At 32.9% G+C, this 19416-nt stretch overlaps 1 protein-coding gene and 2 long non-coding RNA genes across 52 annotated transcripts in view; 2 read left to right on the top strand and 1 right to left on the bottom strand.

Moving 5' to 3' along the window:
* Positions 1–19416, bottom strand: part of LOC127865920 (ERI1 exoribonuclease 2-like) — a 39159-nt gene that overhangs the window by 18993 nt on the left and 750 nt on the right. For all 50 annotated transcript variants that reach the window (XM_052406012.1, XM_052406015.1, XM_052406022.1 and 47 more), the window contains exons 2-3: positions 1034–1104; positions 616–696 (exon numbers count right to left, since the gene is read on the bottom strand). In XM_052406012.1, the coding sequence (XP_052261972.1) occupies positions 616–696; positions 1034–1104 (152 nt within the window). The remainder of the gene's footprint in view (positions 1–615; positions 697–1033; positions 1105–19416) is intronic.
* Positions 12430–14582, top strand: LOC127865953 (uncharacterized). Its single transcript, XR_008042827.1, has 2 exons — positions 12430–12727; positions 13571–14582. It is a non-coding gene; the product is annotated as an uncharacterized LOC127865953 (long non-coding RNA).
* Positions 15513–19321, top strand: LOC127865954 (uncharacterized). The gene is made up of 3 exons (XR_008042828.1): positions 15513–16046; positions 18156–18301; positions 18426–19321. It is a non-coding gene; the product is annotated as an uncharacterized LOC127865954 (long non-coding RNA).

Here is a 19416-nt window from a genome sequence, read left to right as displayed (position 1 = left end):
TTCTGATGTAGATGCGGTTAAAATTATGAAATAACTCAAATCATCTGTGATGCAATGACTAATTGCCCCGATGAAAATTAACATTTCCATTTACGTCTTTTGCAGACATGACAAGACATACGAACGCTGCCATTTGTTTTTACCATAAACCAATCTAATAACACAAAGCGTTATAACACTCTATGTCGTAAAATACGTAGGCTAAATAAAACTATATTATTTAATAAATAGGTGCGCAGCAATTTTGTTTGCTGCGGGCGCAAAATAAAAATAAAAATATTTTTATTTACTTTTAAGATTTTTAGGTGCGGCGAATCCATCGAACATTTAATCAATTTGTTGTGGCCTAACCTCACTTTAACACAGTCAGCTCCTGTATACGCCCCTGTCCATTAACCTTAACACTATGACTATACTGAGAAATTTTGATACATAGAACTTATATCTTAAATTACCGGTAAATAAATATATATATATGGTTGAGAAATATAATAAAACACCAACGAATATACTTTTAAAAACACTGGATCATATGAAGAAAAAAATATAATAAAACACCAATGAATATACTTACTATATACTTACTATATATATGTACTTACTGAAAGTACTTACTTATTTCTTGAGTTCTGAATTTCCCTTCTTGCCAACAAGTTGACTCAAAATCAATCACAATCAGAAATGTAAATGTTTGCACTGAAATGGATATGCATGCACTCAGGTTATCAAAACTTGTAGAATGTTAAAAAACTATACAACATGCATATACATGATGCAGTAGTTGTCACTGTAACGGCTTTTGCTGGGAAAGAAGGAAAGAAAAAACTGCCGTGAATTGATGAAAATGGATATTACAGATGACAAATCGTTATAGAATTAAGATAGTTAAATACATTATGATAAGTTTGTAAATAAAAGATGACTTCACTCAAGTTAGACACAAAACACTAGTAATATGTTCAATTACGTTTATTAAATTTTTATGATGGTATTTAAATACCAAACCAGGTAAATAACTAAAGTGAGTGAGGACCTGTTGTAAGATGACTTCTGTGATCAGTGGCAGAGGTTGATAATGTTCTCTTTCTAAGCAGCCCAAGTTCTCTTCAAAGAAAAAACCAAGACAATACATCATTGATTGTATATTATGTATATCAGTTTTACTTCTTTAATACTTCTTTAATTAATGAATACATGTACTTGAAATCAGATATCTTTTCAAACAAAACTCTTTTCAAACTTAAAGAGTTAATAAATGTTTGCAAAAGATAAATCTTTCAAAAGCATTTGGAGTCCAGGCCTTTTCCGCCCTATGCCACAGGTCCGAATTTCGGCCCCATTCCCAATGCAAATCTGGTTGTTTTTTTCCCAATTGAAAAAAAATATTCCCAATTCCAAAAAAATATAAATATATTTTTTTAAACCTTTAATTATATAAGTTAACCTGATCCAGTGTAGACAATAGAACAATAGAGCTGCAACGATTCACCAACAGTTCGATTCGATTTCGATTTCAGACACTCGGATACCGATTTTTTCGATTCGATTCATCATCAAACCTAGTTTTATCATATATTCACTCTTATGCCTCAAAATTAACATTTCTGTTCAAATGTGATTTCAATAAAACACATAAAAAAGAATAGCAAATTAGAAATTTTAATATAAAAACTTCTCACTAGATAATTGTGTTGATTACACAATAATATAAAAAATCAATAAAAAATCATAAGAACGTATCTGGAATCAGTTGATACTTGAACTATGATACTTTTAACCAAAACCGCTATAAGCATGTCTTCCATTGTGCCATGACAGCATCACCTGTTACCTGTAGGACAAATCAAATTCTCTAATAAACTTAACATTATTATGTACCAGTTAACAGCTTCTTTGAAATATAAGAAACACTATCAACATAGGATAACTTTTCCCAATTGAGCCAGTTTTGCGATTAATTTTTCCCCAAAATGGGTTTTTTCACAACGCGAAATTTCCAAAATTCCAGTGTGGCGTTTTCCCAAAATGGAGCTGAAAAGGCCTGCGGAGTACTAGTACAATATATAAGGCTACACCAGTATTGCAATATTATGTAATTTGTGTATTTTTCGCAGGGTTTTGGTACATGTATCTCTCACATGCTCTCTCCAAATACTTTTAGGTCTTAAAGAGGCTTATTGAAGAACAGACGAAAAAGCAGAATTGGCAGAAGGTGAAAGTAGCAGAAAGCTCATGATTCCAAGTAGAACGGTGCTTTAAGTTGTACAACCACATGGTGTGGACATCATCTGAAAAGACTGAAATGCTACAGAAAGTTTGAAAGAAGAAGAAAAAAGAAAGCCAGTGTAAACAACAGCAGAAAAAGCAAAATACCAAGAGGAGTACACAGAAGCAATTAGGTATGTCAAGCGAAGGACTGTGCATATGAACAGACAATTGGAGCTACATATACATGCTGGCAACCTTAGCAGATGATGCAGCATACCACAACACAGGTGTTGGGCGCATGCCCAAGTCACTAAAACACTATCAATATGTCCAGGCTTTTTCCGCTCCATTTTGGGAATATGCCACATTGGAATTTTGGGAATTTCGCGTCATGAAAACCCCCATTTTGGAAAAAAAAATATTCGCAAAATTGGCTCAATTGGGAAAAATTTTCGCGTGTAAATAGTGTTTCTTATATTTCAAAGAAGCCGTTACCTGGTAAATAACGACTATTTTGATAACTTATTATTAAAATTTTTAAAGTATTATGAACATGTGAGATAAGTGCAGGTTTTTAAATCTAAATTTGGGGAAAAGGCCTGGCCTTTTTTGAGGTGAAAAAAATCGTGCGAAGCGCCGGATTTTGAGGAAAATGATAAATTCAATAATAAACAAATTCAAGGCAACAGATAATTTAATTATGCAACACTTTCTATTTTCTACACTGGATCAGGTTAACATATATTTTAAGGTAAAAAAAAAATTATTTTTTTTGGAATTGGGATTTTTTTTTTCAATTGGGAAAAAAACAACCAGATTTGCATTGGGAATGGGGCCGAATTTGGGACCCGTGGCATAGGGTGGAAAAAGCCTGATGTCATTAAACATGTCAGGGTCTTCAATACCATCGTGAAGAAAATACTAGAGTCCTGGATCAGACCTGTTTACCCTACCGATTGCTTCTAAGTAGTATGGAGGGCATCTCTCAGTAGTTTTGGGCTGTTGTCAGTAGTTTTAACCTTTTCAATCATTTTGAGCAATAAAACACCATGACTGGGTCACATATCAGTTTAATGGTAAATAAAGCATTAGATGAATTTACTTGCTAATAATTTAATCTGTTAAGTGATTTTTTTTTGCTTTTATTTGTTACAGCCTGTGCCTTTTTGATTGGGAAAATAAGCGTGATAAACCATGAAATTGGAAAAAATAGCGCGATAAACCATGAAATTGGGAAACATTAAGCATTATAAATATGATTATTTGTAACAGAATTAAAATTGTTTTTAAGTGCATGTTTGACAGCATTTTTATATTATAAAGTGCTGCTTTAACCTCTTCTTACAATGAAAACAATATTAAGTTAATATCCATCCACATGCATATTATACTTGCAATAATCTATAGATTCTTAAATACACCATTTGATCATATTAAGCTCTTTAAGAGTAGCTATTAATTTAATTCAGTATTTTTTAAATTAAATATCATAAGGGGAAAACATAAACAAATTGACAAACACCCTTTAGTGTTCTTGTTGTGTAAATGATGTATTAAATGGATTTAAAATAATATATTTTCAGGGATTTCAATAGACGCAGAATCCTGCGTTTTGACGCGAGCAAATTAAAAACGACTCGCTTTTGACGCAACCCTTATTTCTGCCGTGCGTCATTTTGATGCATAGAAAATTTGACCCGTGCGTCAGTCAGTTAACATCTCGAGTTCCATGGTAATAAATCCCGTTGTGCTCCTAATTGACATTAATGTTTCAGTATTTGAAACTCGATCTATAATCGAAGGAATACCGCGGGCGTAACCGCGTTGTTTATCTTATCTCATCTCTTCCAATACACATTTCACCGTCTTAATAGTGCGTGCGCACTAACTGGGTAATTAGCAGCAGTGATTACGTGATAATTGATTGACAATCCGATAATTGCAGGGTTTTTGCAGACTTTGCAGACGACATGGTTAAAGAAAGTGGGCAAAAATAATTAAAGAAAAAAAATTGATCAAAGGTCCATTAATTACGTAGATCCATCATTAAGTCCAGCGAGTTTTGTCAGTTTGTTAATCCACCGATAACTACGAGTAACAACCATCTTATATAAACTGGAATCACAGTTCATTTTTTATACTAACAAATCATAATACTACACATAAACATTGAGAAAACACATTTCCTCGATAAGATATAAATTATCCGAGTAGAATTAAATTGCTACGTCATTACCTTCGACATTGTAAATGCCGGACGTATTGTAAATTAACATTCAACCCGCGTTCAATTCAAAGCTGGCGATTCAACAAATACAGATTCAAATTACAGGTAATGGTTATTCAATAATGGAGAAAGCATTAACTGGATTTAACAAACCTTTGATTAGGTTTGTTAAACCAGATAACAACAAGGAAATTTGGATTATTAAAGTTAAACTACCAGAGGTAAGGCATTCTTAAGTGTACATATTTCGGGCATGTATAGTATTCGGATAAACAGTAATAGATATACTAGATGTTCCATGCAGTTAGATTGTGTTTTGTTACAAAAGCTATCATAGGGATGATGATAATATAATGACGATAAATATGTGATGAAAAGGTGCTGCCATATATCTTAAATTACTTAAATGTGTTAAAAGACTTAAATGTGTTATGATGAAGTAGATTTTAATGAGCATTTATTGTTTTTACAAATAAACATAGTATAGTGATAGAAATAATAAATGTTGTGAAAGGAACATGTTTTGTTTTTGAAAAACTTAGTCGATATTGTTCGCACAAATAATTTATATTTTGTCATTATCTTTGTGTACCAATTCATTAAAACATGTTGTGTTAAGTATCATTATTGTTATTTAATTATTAACGCAGTAATTATAACTTTATAAGATATTGTGTTACTCTTAGAGCATGTTTTTATCTAAAAAAAATGAATAATACAGACAAAAACACAATTAACGCGCTTCAAAATTGACCCCAGCATTTTTCAATTTGACTCCTCAAAATTTCAATCCAGGGGTCATTGACTCCTGGTTTCTAAAATCTATTGAAATCCCTGATATTTTATTTGTTTACCTTGCAATATCTTGCACTTGACAACCTCATTTCAATGCTATTTGATTAAACTGTACAGCGTAACAAACATAATAAAGCAGAATATGCATATGAATCTGAGTATACACAGATCCACTAACATATAAATCAAATCATGTTTGTCTCTTTCCATTTTCGAACGATACTCATTGTGAGTAGACTGAACACCAATTTTCCAACACTCGTTTTTGTGACGAACATTCACTGTGCAGATTTCTGATAAATATTTGTTGTTGATTTTAAAAATAAAATAAAATTATTTCTCAAACAGATTATTATGCGTAAATTAACACATGCATTACATTATTCCCTAATGACCCAGGGTTTTCCCCATGCCATTTAAGCGCCCCTTGCCGGGGCGCTTGAATTTCGAAATCCGAGTCCCCGGGGCGCTTGAAATTTTCCGACCTGTGTGTTTTTCAGTGCAAGAAAGTGGAGATTGTAAAAAACAAAGGTTTCTCTATCAGCGTATCAATATTCCCTGTTTTAAAAGAGCACACGGTACCTACTTTCACAAGTTATCGCCATAAACACCACATGGGGTAATGGATAATCCACTGATAAGTGAATAGCATGCCGCGCGTATAGATTATTCTAGCCAAATTACACAGTCATTTAAATGCTGACAAGGATGTATCAGGTAACTTTCCAGTCGTCAAACTGTTATGTTCATCGTCTAATCGGTTGCGCGAATGCTTATGAGGGCAGGGTTAACTATCGACCATTATTTTTGATTGACGTGGGGCACGATGTAAAAGTTTATTGCAGCTTGATTAGGAAGAATTTTTACCATTTACGTAATAAACTAGTTGGTTTGGAGTTAATACAGTAATGCATGTACAAATGAGACACTAAGCTCAAAAGTTAATAAAACATGCATGCCCCCCTATATGGGCTATAAGTTGTAGTAGCAGCCATTGTGTGAATACGTTTTTTGTCACTGTGAACGGTGGTGGTGGTGGTGGTGGTGGTGGTAGTGGTGGTGGTGTAGTAGTAGTAGTAGTAGTAGTAGTAGTAATAGTAGTAGTAGTAGTAGTAGTAGTAGAAGTAGTAGTAGTAGTAGAAGTAGTAATAGTAGACATGGTAGAATAAGTGGTGGTGGTGGTGGTGGTGGTGGTGGTGTAGTGTAGTAGTAGTAGTAGTAGTAGTAGTAGTATAGTAGTAGTAGTAGTAGTAGTAGTAGTAGTAGTAGTAGTAGTAGTAGTAGTAGCAGCAGCAGTAGCAGCAGCAGTAGCAGCATTACAATACCAATACTTAAGCTCATTCAGTGCTCCAGATAACATGCGTAAAGGAGTAAAAACGAATTAAATTTTTTAAATAATGATTTAGATTTTAAATCTTTGCGTTAAGTTACGCATTGAAAAAATAAAACACGAATTCAAAATTTTCGAATGTGCGTAAAACTTCCAGTAGCAAATTATATACGGTAAACATTTCATCCCGGTTCTGACTCGTCTAGAAGGCGCGCAATTAAAACTACAACTTTAAGTCAACGTCACTCAAGCGTTTGCTGTGAGGAAGAGCCACACCTAAGAATGGTCGAAAGGCCAAACGGTCTCGATTCTGTTCTCCTAGTATTGCAGGCGAGTCATTACTGTTTATTGTACCTGTTTTAATTACCCTTATCGTAATTTTTATACACAAGTAATATACTGTATACCTATTCAAAATGTCATTAAAATTAAATGTTAAATATAGTTTTTGATATGATTTTAACGGCGACCAAAAGGCCATTATGACCTAAGCCGAAGTGTCAGTGACTGTTTTACATAAAAAATCAAAATGGCCGACCGAAGCGTGGAAGGCAAAAAAGCCATTTCAGTGTCAAAAGCCCACGCTGCATGCATTCTTTCAATTATGTTTAAATACCCAAAGCATGGTTTCGTCAATAATTGATGAATTTATAAGCTCTTGCTTAAATGACTCAATTTGTTGATGTGTCAAAAATAGGGATGGCATCGAATACCAATATCGGTATTCGAATGTTCGCAAATTCATTCAATCGAATATTCAAATATTCGCATAAAACGGCTGGATTGATTTTACCTTGTTATGTATTAATTTCCATTGGTTTGTAAGTTATATCCGTTTGCTAAATACGAGGCTGTTTATTAACGTTGCTATCGAATAATTGTATCGCTGTCGACTAAGGGTATCACGTTTACAGATTTTTCTAAACGTTTAAACGAAATGAAATAAACGAAACGATACCGTTCAAACGGTATCCATACGTCCGTTTTAAAAGCATCAGTGCCATCACATTTCCAAACTGAAAGTAGTGATTATTTCCAGAAGTTATATTTAGTTCATAACCCATTTGCACAATGACGTCATATTAAAACCAACTGTTCTCGTCGTTTTCTAACCATTGGGTTACGCGTTTTTTACTTACATGCCGTTATATTTTGTAACAAAGATGAATTAATATTTAACCCACATTTCTTCAATAAGAGTACACCGGTGTTAATTGTTTTTATTGTTTTACTTAACAAGATGTACATCAAAACGAGTATCTGTTCATTAAATTAAAAATGAATGCCGATGAATAAACTGCGGGAAATTTTCCTCATGCACTTCATGCCGACGCGCGTTGAATGTTCAAGACTATTAGGGGCATGATCATGCAAGAAATAGCGGGAAACTTTTCCCGAGCACTTCGTGCCGATGCGGGTTAAATATTCAAGACGTCTAAGTCGTACAGGTATATTGTTATGTCTACGGTACTGTGAATAAGGGCCATCTGGCGCACGTGATACAAATACGAGTCTTTTTCAGCAGCTTTTAATGAGTTTTGCAACATCGTAATGTAATGAATTAAATGGATTCTGTTGACATTGACTGTCGTTTAAACGTTTATTGTTTTTGTAAACGTTTTTGAGCAAAACACGAAACGCCATCGTTTAAACGTTTAAACGTGATACCCTTACTGTCGAATAATACTATGACCGATACTGTGATCGGGCACAAATAGAATGAAAAACATCGTGTCATAGAATTTTATTTTTTTATGATTCCACAGATTTGTAGCAGACCGCGCATATGTAAAACTAAGTTTACACACATTACACGTTGCGGTCTTCTTATCCACAGACCGTGTAAAGTATTCCATACTGCAGAAGGGGCTGGTGGCATTTTCAGATTTGAATTATGATTCCTTGATGATTGTTTAATTTATATCATCTGTTACTTTTGAGTAATTCACATATTTAAATGTCTGTTCAAACTGTGATCACACAAACTAAATTATTATTCGCAAGTAAATTGAAGCCCTTAATTGGTACCTTATTGACTAACAACAGTTCGGGCCCTTTCTTATAGTTAGTATATTGCATTGCACGATTTGAGTAATTCACACATTTTAATGGCTGTACATACTGTGATCACAAAACTTAATTATTATTTGCCAGTCAATTGAAACCGTGAATTGGCACCCCATTGGCAAACAACAGTCGGGGCCTTTCTTAGAGCGTGTATATTGCATTGCGCAATCAACACTGATACGGGCCGCGTTATCAGTTTGACACGAAGAACGTCACGTCAAACATGTTACTCCCAAGTGATTTCGGTTGCTTTTTAGTAAGCGGTTCGCACTTCATTAAATATTGGTGAAATAACGTTTGGAAAAAAAATGTGAATATGCGAATATCATTTTTATTATTCGAATGCTGACCATTCAATCGAATATTCGATTATTCGAATAATTTTGCCATCCCTAGTCAAAAACAATGAATAAACAATTATTTTGTAATATATTGTTAAGAATTAATTTTATAAATAGGGGGTAAAATAAGAAATAAGTTTTAAAATAGGGAGTAAATAAGAATTTGACCAAAATTTTATCTGGAGCTCTGCTCATTTACAGTGCTGTAAAATTAGATTTTGAATGAATTAAAGGGAGGCAAATCTGTAATAAAAAGAACATGCATAAACCGTAGTTGTTTCCCTTGTTTGAACCATGCTAAATCCTTATAATGCCTATTTCCAGTAACTGTGACCTTCACCTGTGACCTTGACCGTTGACCTAGTGACCTCAAAATCAATAGGAGTCATCTGCCAGGGCTTTTTTTCCTTCTTTGGGACCCGCCGAAAAACGGCCCTTTCCACTCGAATTTTTTTTTCCCTTCAGCAGGTAAATTTTCCCCCAGACTTCATTTTTTCCCCCTAAAAAAAAAAAAAAAAAATTTTTTTTTTAACTTTAAATACATACGTTAACCGTATCCAGTGTAGAAAATATAACATATTACATAATTAAATTATCTGTTGCCTTGAATTTGTTTAAAACACAGCAAAATATGTTTAATTGATTATTTAAGACTTTCCTTATTTTCCCCAAAATCCGGCGTTTCGCGTGATTTTTTCCCCCCAAATCAGGCATTTGCACGATTTTTTTTCCTCTCAAAAAAGGCCAGGCCCATTCCCCAAAATCAGATAAAAACCCCTGTCTGCGAGTCATGATCAATGTACCTATGAAGTTTCATGATCCTAGCCCCAAGCGTTCTTGAGTTATCATCCGGAAACCACCTAGTGGATGGACCGACTGACCGACATGAGCAAAGCAATATACCCCCTCTTCTTCCAAGAGGGGCATAAAAAGTACATTTAAGACGGTTTCAGGCATCATCATCACACCTTTTTACTGTAAACAAGTGTTACCTATGACTCTTGTAATTAATACAAGAAATTAACTGAAAGAGGTAAAGAAATAATTACTTATAGCGAGTATGTTGTGCAAATAACTCCCAGTTACAATTATGCGATAACAATTAAATTCCAGTACATGTATTTTTCATCATGTCCATTTATAACGTTTTGCTGGCATTTATTCGACACGTAATGCGTTAACAAATTAAAAAAAAAATCAAATTTTCGTTGAATTAATTACGCACACTGGTAAATTTTTCGTCCGATAATCGATACTGAGAAGACAGATGATGGCAACCGGCCGTTATCCTCGTGAATTTCATGCATAATTCCGTCAAAACATTTATCGACTTAAGTGTTTAAACAAATTATCGTTAAATTCAAAACGCAACTGTTAATATTTATTAAAATCTCAAATGGGAATACCCTTTCCCGTATGTCGACGTTAACGCGTTTTTGATCTGAAACACACTTCCGAATGTAAATGTTACCGCAACGTTAAAATATTATTGCTTTAATTTAGTAGTGCAAATTTATTTTGTGTCGAATCTTTTTCTCAATTAAAAAGAGCGCGAAAATTATGCAGCATGTACAACGTCACGTGTATTGTTTTAACAGTGTTGTCAATCAGAGGATTGACGCATGTTCAGAGGCAATATTTCATCAAATCTATAGTCTTAAAATTTATTTGATACTATTGAAAAATGGCAAGGTTTGTTCAAAAGAAATAATTGAGAGCTGTTATCATAAATATTTACTCGAAAGTGATTTATAAAAACGGAATAAACAGGATTATCGGATAATAAATAAAAACTTGAATAGTAGTATGTATGCAGTAATAGAGTCGGGTTGAAACGGATGTATTGGAGAATCGTTCGAGTCAGGATTTTACTGTCAGTATGGGAAAGTTTTAAAACAATTAAACAATATAAAAAAAGTATATATATTTTTAAATGACAGGGGGATTTTTTTAAGAGTCATAGCGCACCAAATGACGTCAGAGCTCCAGATAAGGGTCGTATTTACGTAATTACGAATTATTTTCAAGTCCGTTACGCATTTATTTTAAAATCTTGTCGTACCATTAAGAATTACAAAATAAAGTTACGAATATTATTTTTACATCGGTTCGTATCGATTTTTATTGAGTTCTTTTCGCGTATTAAAGATCTTTGCGGTGCTTATATAGAATGGTTATCGGGTTTGTTTAACAAAGCGCATTTTTTCCAATAAAAGCGGCGTATACAGTCTATCTGTCAAAAAACAATGGTGGCGCCCAGAGACCGTCCTATAAAAACTGCAAAGCGTCAAAAAACACGCTTTTAACATATTGTACGCAAAGTGAGCCGAAGTTAAATGCTTAGAAAGACATTATAGAAAAGATCGTTTACGATGTTGTATGTTCAGTTGCCGACACAGTCGGAAAAGATAAACAAAAAGGCGACACGACGGGTCAAAACTTAAACACAAAAAAACATTGAACGAGTGGAAGGGATAAGTCCCGTGGCTAATCGTTGAAACAATTGAAGGGGAGACCCGTTTTAATTGTGAAATATGTAAAAATTCATCTAAGGCATGCAATCTAAGCACAGTTTGGGCATATGAAGGTATTTGAAAAATAAAATTGTATAATACTGACAAGACACTGTTGAACTCGTATAAATAAAGTTGCTAGTATGTTTATTTTGATTTTTTTTGCATGAAAATAACCATTATTATTTATTTTTAGGTCATTTAGAAAAAAGAATTATTTTCCAAAACTTAGTTGTAACATTAAGAATAAAATTTCAGAGTTAAGAATTCTTTTTGAAAATCTGGTAGTAATTTAAGAATTTCACAAAACCTTATCTGGAGCTCTGGACGTCTTTCGACACTGTTTTTCTTTGAGTTAAAACGCACCACAGAGCGTTAATTGACACGTTAAATTTTTTAAAAAGTCAACGTCGGGAGGGGACACCCCTCCCGAACCACCCCTATCAGCCCCGGGGCGCCTGACAAAAATCTGTGGAAAGCACTGTGACCATATGATATCCGTTGTTAATTTGAATGGTATTTATTATTTTCGCCATTAATCGCAATTTCTCGTCTGCTTGCTGCCATCTTGGAAGTGTGTAAAAACAGGCGTGCTCAATCCCGATACATCGACTATCGTCGGTATTCTCCGCAATAGAGAGAGATGTGTATACTGAATAGCAAACGTAAAATCGTCTATATTTGGCTAAAGATGCGAACCAATACGTAAGTCAGTTGCCATTCGGTGACGACTCGACAAGCTCGATCAGCACTCGTTCCCCGGGAGGCTTGAATTTTAACGTTTCTTACTACACAAACGCCTAAATGATTATGATTTATAAATTACCCGCAAAGACCGAAAATAAGCAAAAGTACGATTAAGAACTGAAATTTGACCATTTTGATCGATGGATCCGTAGTTTTTCAGTACAAATCCGTAGTGCGTAGTTTAGCCAAATAATCCGTAGTACAGTCGATCGGGTAGTTCCGGATCTCGGGTAATTCCGAATCAACTCTATGATTTAATTAAAATATTAGTCTAAAAGATATTGCCATATCAATATAACTGTGATTTTTGGAAAATGTGATCAATTTCAAGCAATAACACAGTTTTGCTTCTTATTTCAACGGTGTTTTCATTGAAAATCACACTTTGGTAACTATCACAGTCGTGTCATTTTACCGTCGCACTGTCTATCAATAACACGCGTCAACAATTAAAAGACGATTTAGAAGCACATTTCCTTGGTAAATGCTTGTACATTTGGTATGAATTTGTTTATTTATTATCATTTTTAAATTCCTGCGAGTGATTTAAGTATATGTTTATGATTTATGGAAATAAAAGCATGGACATTGCACCTCGTGTACATGTCAGTTGCGGATCAGCTGATTGGGGAAAATCTCAAAACAGTTTATTATTGTTTAAATACTGTGTTAGTAATATTTTAAAGCTCTAGCTACCACAAAAGTTTATAATATATATATATATATATATATATATATATATATATATATATATATATATATATATATATATATATATATATATATATATATATATATATGAAATGAAGAGTGCCTAGTTTCTCATAAAGTTGATACAATGTTTCATTTGAATTATTTAATTATAATACTATTTTGTGACTTCAATGTCGAGAAATACAGAGAATACGATTGAATTTTGTTTATTTTGTCTGTCTTTCTGCCCTAAAACTTTAACCTTGCTCATAAAATGAAACTTTATGGACCTGGTTCTCCAAACTTTACATGTTCTTGCATCTGATTGAGATCTATTATGCAAACCAGTTATGAGGCATTAGGTCTAAGTCACAAGGTCAAGGCTAACACATGCAGTAAGCATTTGTTGAATGCATCTTGGTTTGTTTGTATGTTTATGTGTTTAGTATTTTTAAAATAAGTTATAACATTTAAATGTATAATAGCGGAGTAATAAAAAACCAGCGGAGTGCTAAAATCTGTACTCTAGAAAAAATTTATGGATTAATAAATGATGGTAATATGTTACTAGTGCTGGAAGGAGATTGGTAATATTTTAAATATTTATCCAATTTTTAATGTGCATTTATGCTGTGATTTTGCATTTCAGATAATTGTCAAGTTGGACGGATGGGTCCTAAAAAGCACGGGTGCTCTGCACAGTCATTGGCAAAGAGGCTGAAGCGGATACTTTTATATATTTTTACATTATTGTGATCCTATTATTGTTAAATGTTGCCATAATATGTTATTTACCAAACATTTAACTTGATATCTAGTATTGTCTTCCATTTCTTTACCATTATTATCCCAGAGGTACTGGTTTATGTTGTTGTTGCTTTTTATACTTTTATTACATTATTTTACATTATTGTGATCATATTATTGTTACATGTTATCATACTATGTTATTTACCAAAAAAGTAACTTGATATCTAGTATTGTTTTCCATTTCTTTAGCAAATTTATTCTAGAGGCACTGGTTTATGTTATACTTTTTATGGATGCTTTTATATATTTTTACATTATTGTGATCCTATTATTAGCAAATGCATTCCAGAGGTACTTGTTTATGTTCAGTTGTCATTTTTATGCCCCCGGATCGAATGATCGGGGCATATTGTGTTTGGCCAGTCTGTCATTCTGTCCCAAAACTTTAACCTTAGTTAAAGTTTTTTGATAACTTTTGCAATATTTAAGACAGAAACTTGATATTTGGCATGTATGTGTATCTCATGGAGCTGCACATTTTGAGTGGTGAAAGGTCAAGGTCATCGTTCAAGGTCAAAGAAGCTAATCCAAGGAAGTAATAAGCTTTAAAGGGCGATAATTATCTGTACCTGCCAAATGAACAAAAAACAAAGCGGCGCAATAGGGGGCATTGTGTTCCTGACAAACACATCTCTTGTTATAAATACATTTATATAAAGTTCTGTATTTTTTAGGACCTTAGTTATAAACATATTTTCTAGTCATACATAAAATGTTCTAGTCATAAGCATATATGTCATATTTTCATACAGTTTGTACATTATTGTGATTCTATTGTTGTTAAATGTTATTATATTATGTTATTTCCCAAGAAGGTATCTTGAGTTTATCAATAAATTGCTTGTATTGAGTATTTGTGCTTGTTTTATATAACCAATAATACAGAGGAATCCATTTCAAATCAAAACATAAATACTTTCCAACAGCTTTATTCTCCTGTGTACAGTCATACACCCCATAATGTTTTTAAATTGTCAGACAGTTATTAAACTGAAACAAACGAACCTATCTGATGTTTTATTTAATACATGCATCATTTGTTTTGACAGTCAAAATAATTGTTGACAGTCAAAATAAGTTTTGAGATGATCCCTGACCTACATCTTCCAAATAGTCCGAGTGATCCGAAATTACCGCACTCGATTCAGAACTAGCCGACTTTATGCAAGCGAATAAGTTCAAATTGGCATCAGAAATGTATTGATAAGTATTAATAAATTAATATGGCCTGAAAGATGAAATATTTTGCCTCAATAATCCAAGTTTTTTGAAAGCAATTGCTTTATTTTTAAAATATTTACACCATTATATACGTTAGTGATCCGGAAGGGAGCCAGACAACTCGCCCCAAAGCCAACTCGCCCCAGGACAAGTCGCCCCGAAAATCTGGACAAGTCGCCCCAAATATGTTGGACAACTCGCCCCAATCGAAAGACAACTCGCCCCAATTTTGTTTCTTATATATAGTATTATAGAAATTTTGTTCATATAAAATTTGTTAAGTTTAATGTTTTAATATTCGTGATAATTGTTTTTAGGAAATGTAGTTGTATGATGTTTTTTTTTCATTTCATATTGTAAAACTTTGTAATTCAATAATTGTTTACATACCGGATTGCTTTTAGTAATAAATTGTTATTAGCTTTTTTATGATTGTGTTTATTAAAATAAGCCCTATTTAGTTCGTCTTGTTTTGAAAACGTGTGAAATGTTAAACGTTTATTTTGACGGCATGCTTTCATTTTCTGTTCAAAGATTGTTTAAAGAGACATTTTGTATGATAGTTTGGTTTAATTAAAGAATAATGGAATGTCTTTGTGTTAGTTATGTTTTGAAAACGTGTGAATTGACGAAAATTAATTAAGCCGGCATGCTTTCATTGTCTGGTCAAAGATTTATTAATAAGACAAACGGTATGACAGTTTGGCGTGATTAAAGAATAAATAAGGTAACACGCTTAACCAGACAACAATGCTGTTTGCAAAGTAATTATAAGGGCTGACTATATATAAAGAGGGTATCTGAATGAGCCCAAAGTATGTGTTTTGTTTGTGTCGGACAATACTATTTGTGACTTGGAATACGATTGCTATATAGTTGTGTGGGTTTCAGTGCATCTGCCATGTGTTCAAACATATATGTGCTTATTTGATGTCGGATACAATAATTTTCTAGTGTTAGTTAGTTTTGTGTTTGTGTTTCTGCAATGGCAGAAGTGGCAAATTGTATACATTGTGGAAAGACAGTTGGGCAGAGGCAACGTGCTGTTTTTTGCGATGCCTGCGAGCGATGGCAACACATAGGCTGTGATTCTGGTAAGTAAACTTATAATATAATTATTTGTTGTGTCTTACAATTTTTAGGTCAGGCAGCTTTTGTTTCCCCATAAATAATGAATCTAAATTGTTGGATACTTGCATATTATCGGGTAATCAACCAATGTCCGTTAATCCGGTGACACATAACAGATGTGTTTTACGACCTGATAACGATCATAAAACCTTTCAGATAAATGTCAGAAGTCACTGGACCGTTATCTTTGCGTTATTTGGGTGATGTATACCGCTTTAAACTATTGCTCATGGTGTAATATTGAATGTGTTTACAGTTTTTTTTACTTGTCAGTACAAATATATTTTAAACGTTTGTATAAATCCTTAGAATTGAACATTACTATCTGCTGAAATGATTGAATATTATGATAAAATGTGCATTTTATATTTATGATAAGAATTTACATTAACCTTTTATTTAATATCCTTCATGTATATACATAAGTCGCATATTTTGAAAATAATTACTTTGTCAAAAAAGGCGTGAAAACTCGACACTAAATAAAGAAATATCGTATTGTTTGTTAAGTGTATGTGCTTGACATATTTTTAAAATAGCATTTTGTTGTGGTAATTCTGACGCTATTGGTTATTGAGATATCGCTGTTGACAAAAAGCCGTTCATTTGACATGTAAGGTTCGTTTGTCGGGATATGCTAAACTTTAAATTGAAACAGAACCAACATATTATCAAATAAGACGAATACTACCACCAATAATGTTTATTAATATTTTTTTCATAATTGATTGAGTTATTGTAAATATCGTACTCTATGTTGGCCTCTTCTTATTGAAAATGCGTGTATACTGCCAGTGTCATGCGAATATGGATCTTATTTCTTAATATCCACCTTCACACTTTATTATCGCCTCTAATTAAACTATCTCTATTTAAAGAACATATTACTGCGAACTTAATAGTACCCCATTATAATACCATTCTAGCTACCGCTACCGTAGATCATATTTCAGTAAATAAGATTACTTCGGAATTATAAAATTTCGTATGCTGTGATTAGAAGATATAGAAATTTATTAACTGTACTGTGATATCCACATAAAATAATGACTTTACCTGTATTGCTAGGAATTTTACGCGTTTATAAATGCACAGAATACCTAGTGTATAACATTATTTATCGAGCGGACAGATGCATTAATCTGCGCTGGACCGCGCGTTGGGTATTTACTGTTTAGTAACATCTTAATACCATCATTTTTAAACTGATAACGGAATAATAAAAAAAATCGTTAAGACAGACAGACACACAATTTGATTGTCGAATACAATCAGTACATAGCCATATAAACATTATACATATTTCAATTAAAAAGCATGTCAAGGAAATGTGATTCATAGAATTTAGTTTACTTACGGAGAATGTTCTTAACATTCGATGCGAGTTTAATATATGAGATCTAACTTTTAATAAACAATTATATATTAAGTTAATTATTATTACTACTTATAAATAACATTTAAGCTTTCCTATAAAAAGAACATTTAACATTTAAGGATTCTTATTTAAAGATACTGTGTACGTGCTTGAATTAAATCTTTTTCTGTATTAAAATGTTCTAATAAAGTATAAATTTCAGATTTGGCACGAATCTTTGTATATTGATAGATCTTCTATTAATCCCGGTAGTGTTTATTACCAATTATTGTCAATTAGTGTAAATTATAACATCAATCAATATGTGTCATAAATAGGGCGTACCCGAGATACAAACATGAGCCGATGTTGTCTACAACAATAACGATTGCCACACTTTACCTTTAATTGAGAATTACAGACGTGTTAATCAATAAGTGTTTTCTATCAATTACTGTAATAGATAACATCAAACAGTAGGTGTCATACATATGGTGTACCCGAGATGTAAACATACAAGTCAGAAACGCGAGTCTTACACCCATATTGGCATTTTAAAATATACTTTTGACTGCTTAACTCTAATAACATGTATAACACATAAATAAAAATGTGTCATTTAAAGATACGTTTACACATGTGTATAATTGTTATAAAATATTCATCCCATATTGTCGTTGAATGTTCATACTATGAATTTGTTATTAAATTATAGGTATATCCCTGGCAGAATACAAAGCAGCAACAAGAGGCGAAAGAGAAATTCACTTTCTATGTGCAGAATGTTGCAGAAGCATTCCCACTATTCATAGTGTGCCTGAGGACGAAAGGGTATCACATGTTGACCCAGATTTAACACAAGTATTCGCTCATAACAAATGCTTTCCGTTTTCTGAATTTCATTTATTTTTGTTGATATTGTATCACAAAGATTACTCAATCTTTCTGTTTATGTTGTTTGAACACATAAATGTTTCTCCTTTAGTTAGTAGAACCTGATAGTGCTGACGCGACATTTCTGAATGGGGACGTTTATTCTCCTATGGCCGCCCCGGTTGCAGAATCAACAGTAATCCATCACGTAAGTATATTATATAATATTCCCTTCCGCGAATTAGTTTGATTATAATTGTGCGGTTCTGACGATATTAAACAGCTGATATTAGAATATAATTTTATTTCATACACATTACTTTCCGTTTTACGCGACAACGAAGGAAGAACACGTCTCTCCAGGGAAAAATCTTCAAGCTGTGGGAAGCGTACGAGAGCGGAGAATTGTCAGTCAACGGCCTACTGAGGAAATGCAGTGGCATTTATGGACCAAATGCATGAACGTTGCTCATTTGATGTCTTTCTGATTGTTGGAAATGTTTCAACCCTTGTTTTTGAAAAGCTTGTTTGTGTGTGAAAGTTACTGTGTGTTTGTAATGTTTTACCATTATTATATTTTTTAAATGTTTGATAATATTCATCATTTACGGACCAAATGCCTGCCTGAAAGTTGCTAGATTGAATTGAAATAAATTATTGCTCATTTGTTGTTTTTTTTTCTTCTGATTGTTAGAAATGTTTCAACCATTGTGTTTAAAAGCTTGTTTCTGTGTGAAAGTTTGTGTTTAATTATTACGGATGTTTGAAATGTTTGATAATATTCATCATGGCTCATTACAACCTGTGTTTGTAATGTTTTAAAAGTATTAAAGATGTTGGAAATGTTTGATAATATTTTGTGAAAGTTTGTGTTAATTATTACGGATGTTTGAAATGTTTGATATTATTCATCAAGGCTCATTACAAACTGTGTTTTTAAATTATTTTTAAAATGAGTTAATAAATGGAAATGTTTGATAATATTTTGAATTGTCTTTTCATTCATAAATCTGTGTTATTTATTTCATTTAATATTCTAAAATTGATGCTTTGTATGTTTTCAATAAAAACAAATGTTAGTATCGTGAGTCTGTAATTGTTAT

Source organism: Dreissena polymorpha, chromosome 2, assembly GCF_020536995.1.
Source record: "Dreissena polymorpha isolate Duluth1 chromosome 2, UMN_Dpol_1.0, whole genome shotgun sequence".
In the NCBI taxonomy this organism is placed as follows: Eukaryota; Metazoa; Mollusca; class Bivalvia; order Myida; family Dreissenidae; genus Dreissena; species Dreissena polymorpha.
This window is presented reverse-complemented; position numbering and strand designations above follow the sequence as displayed.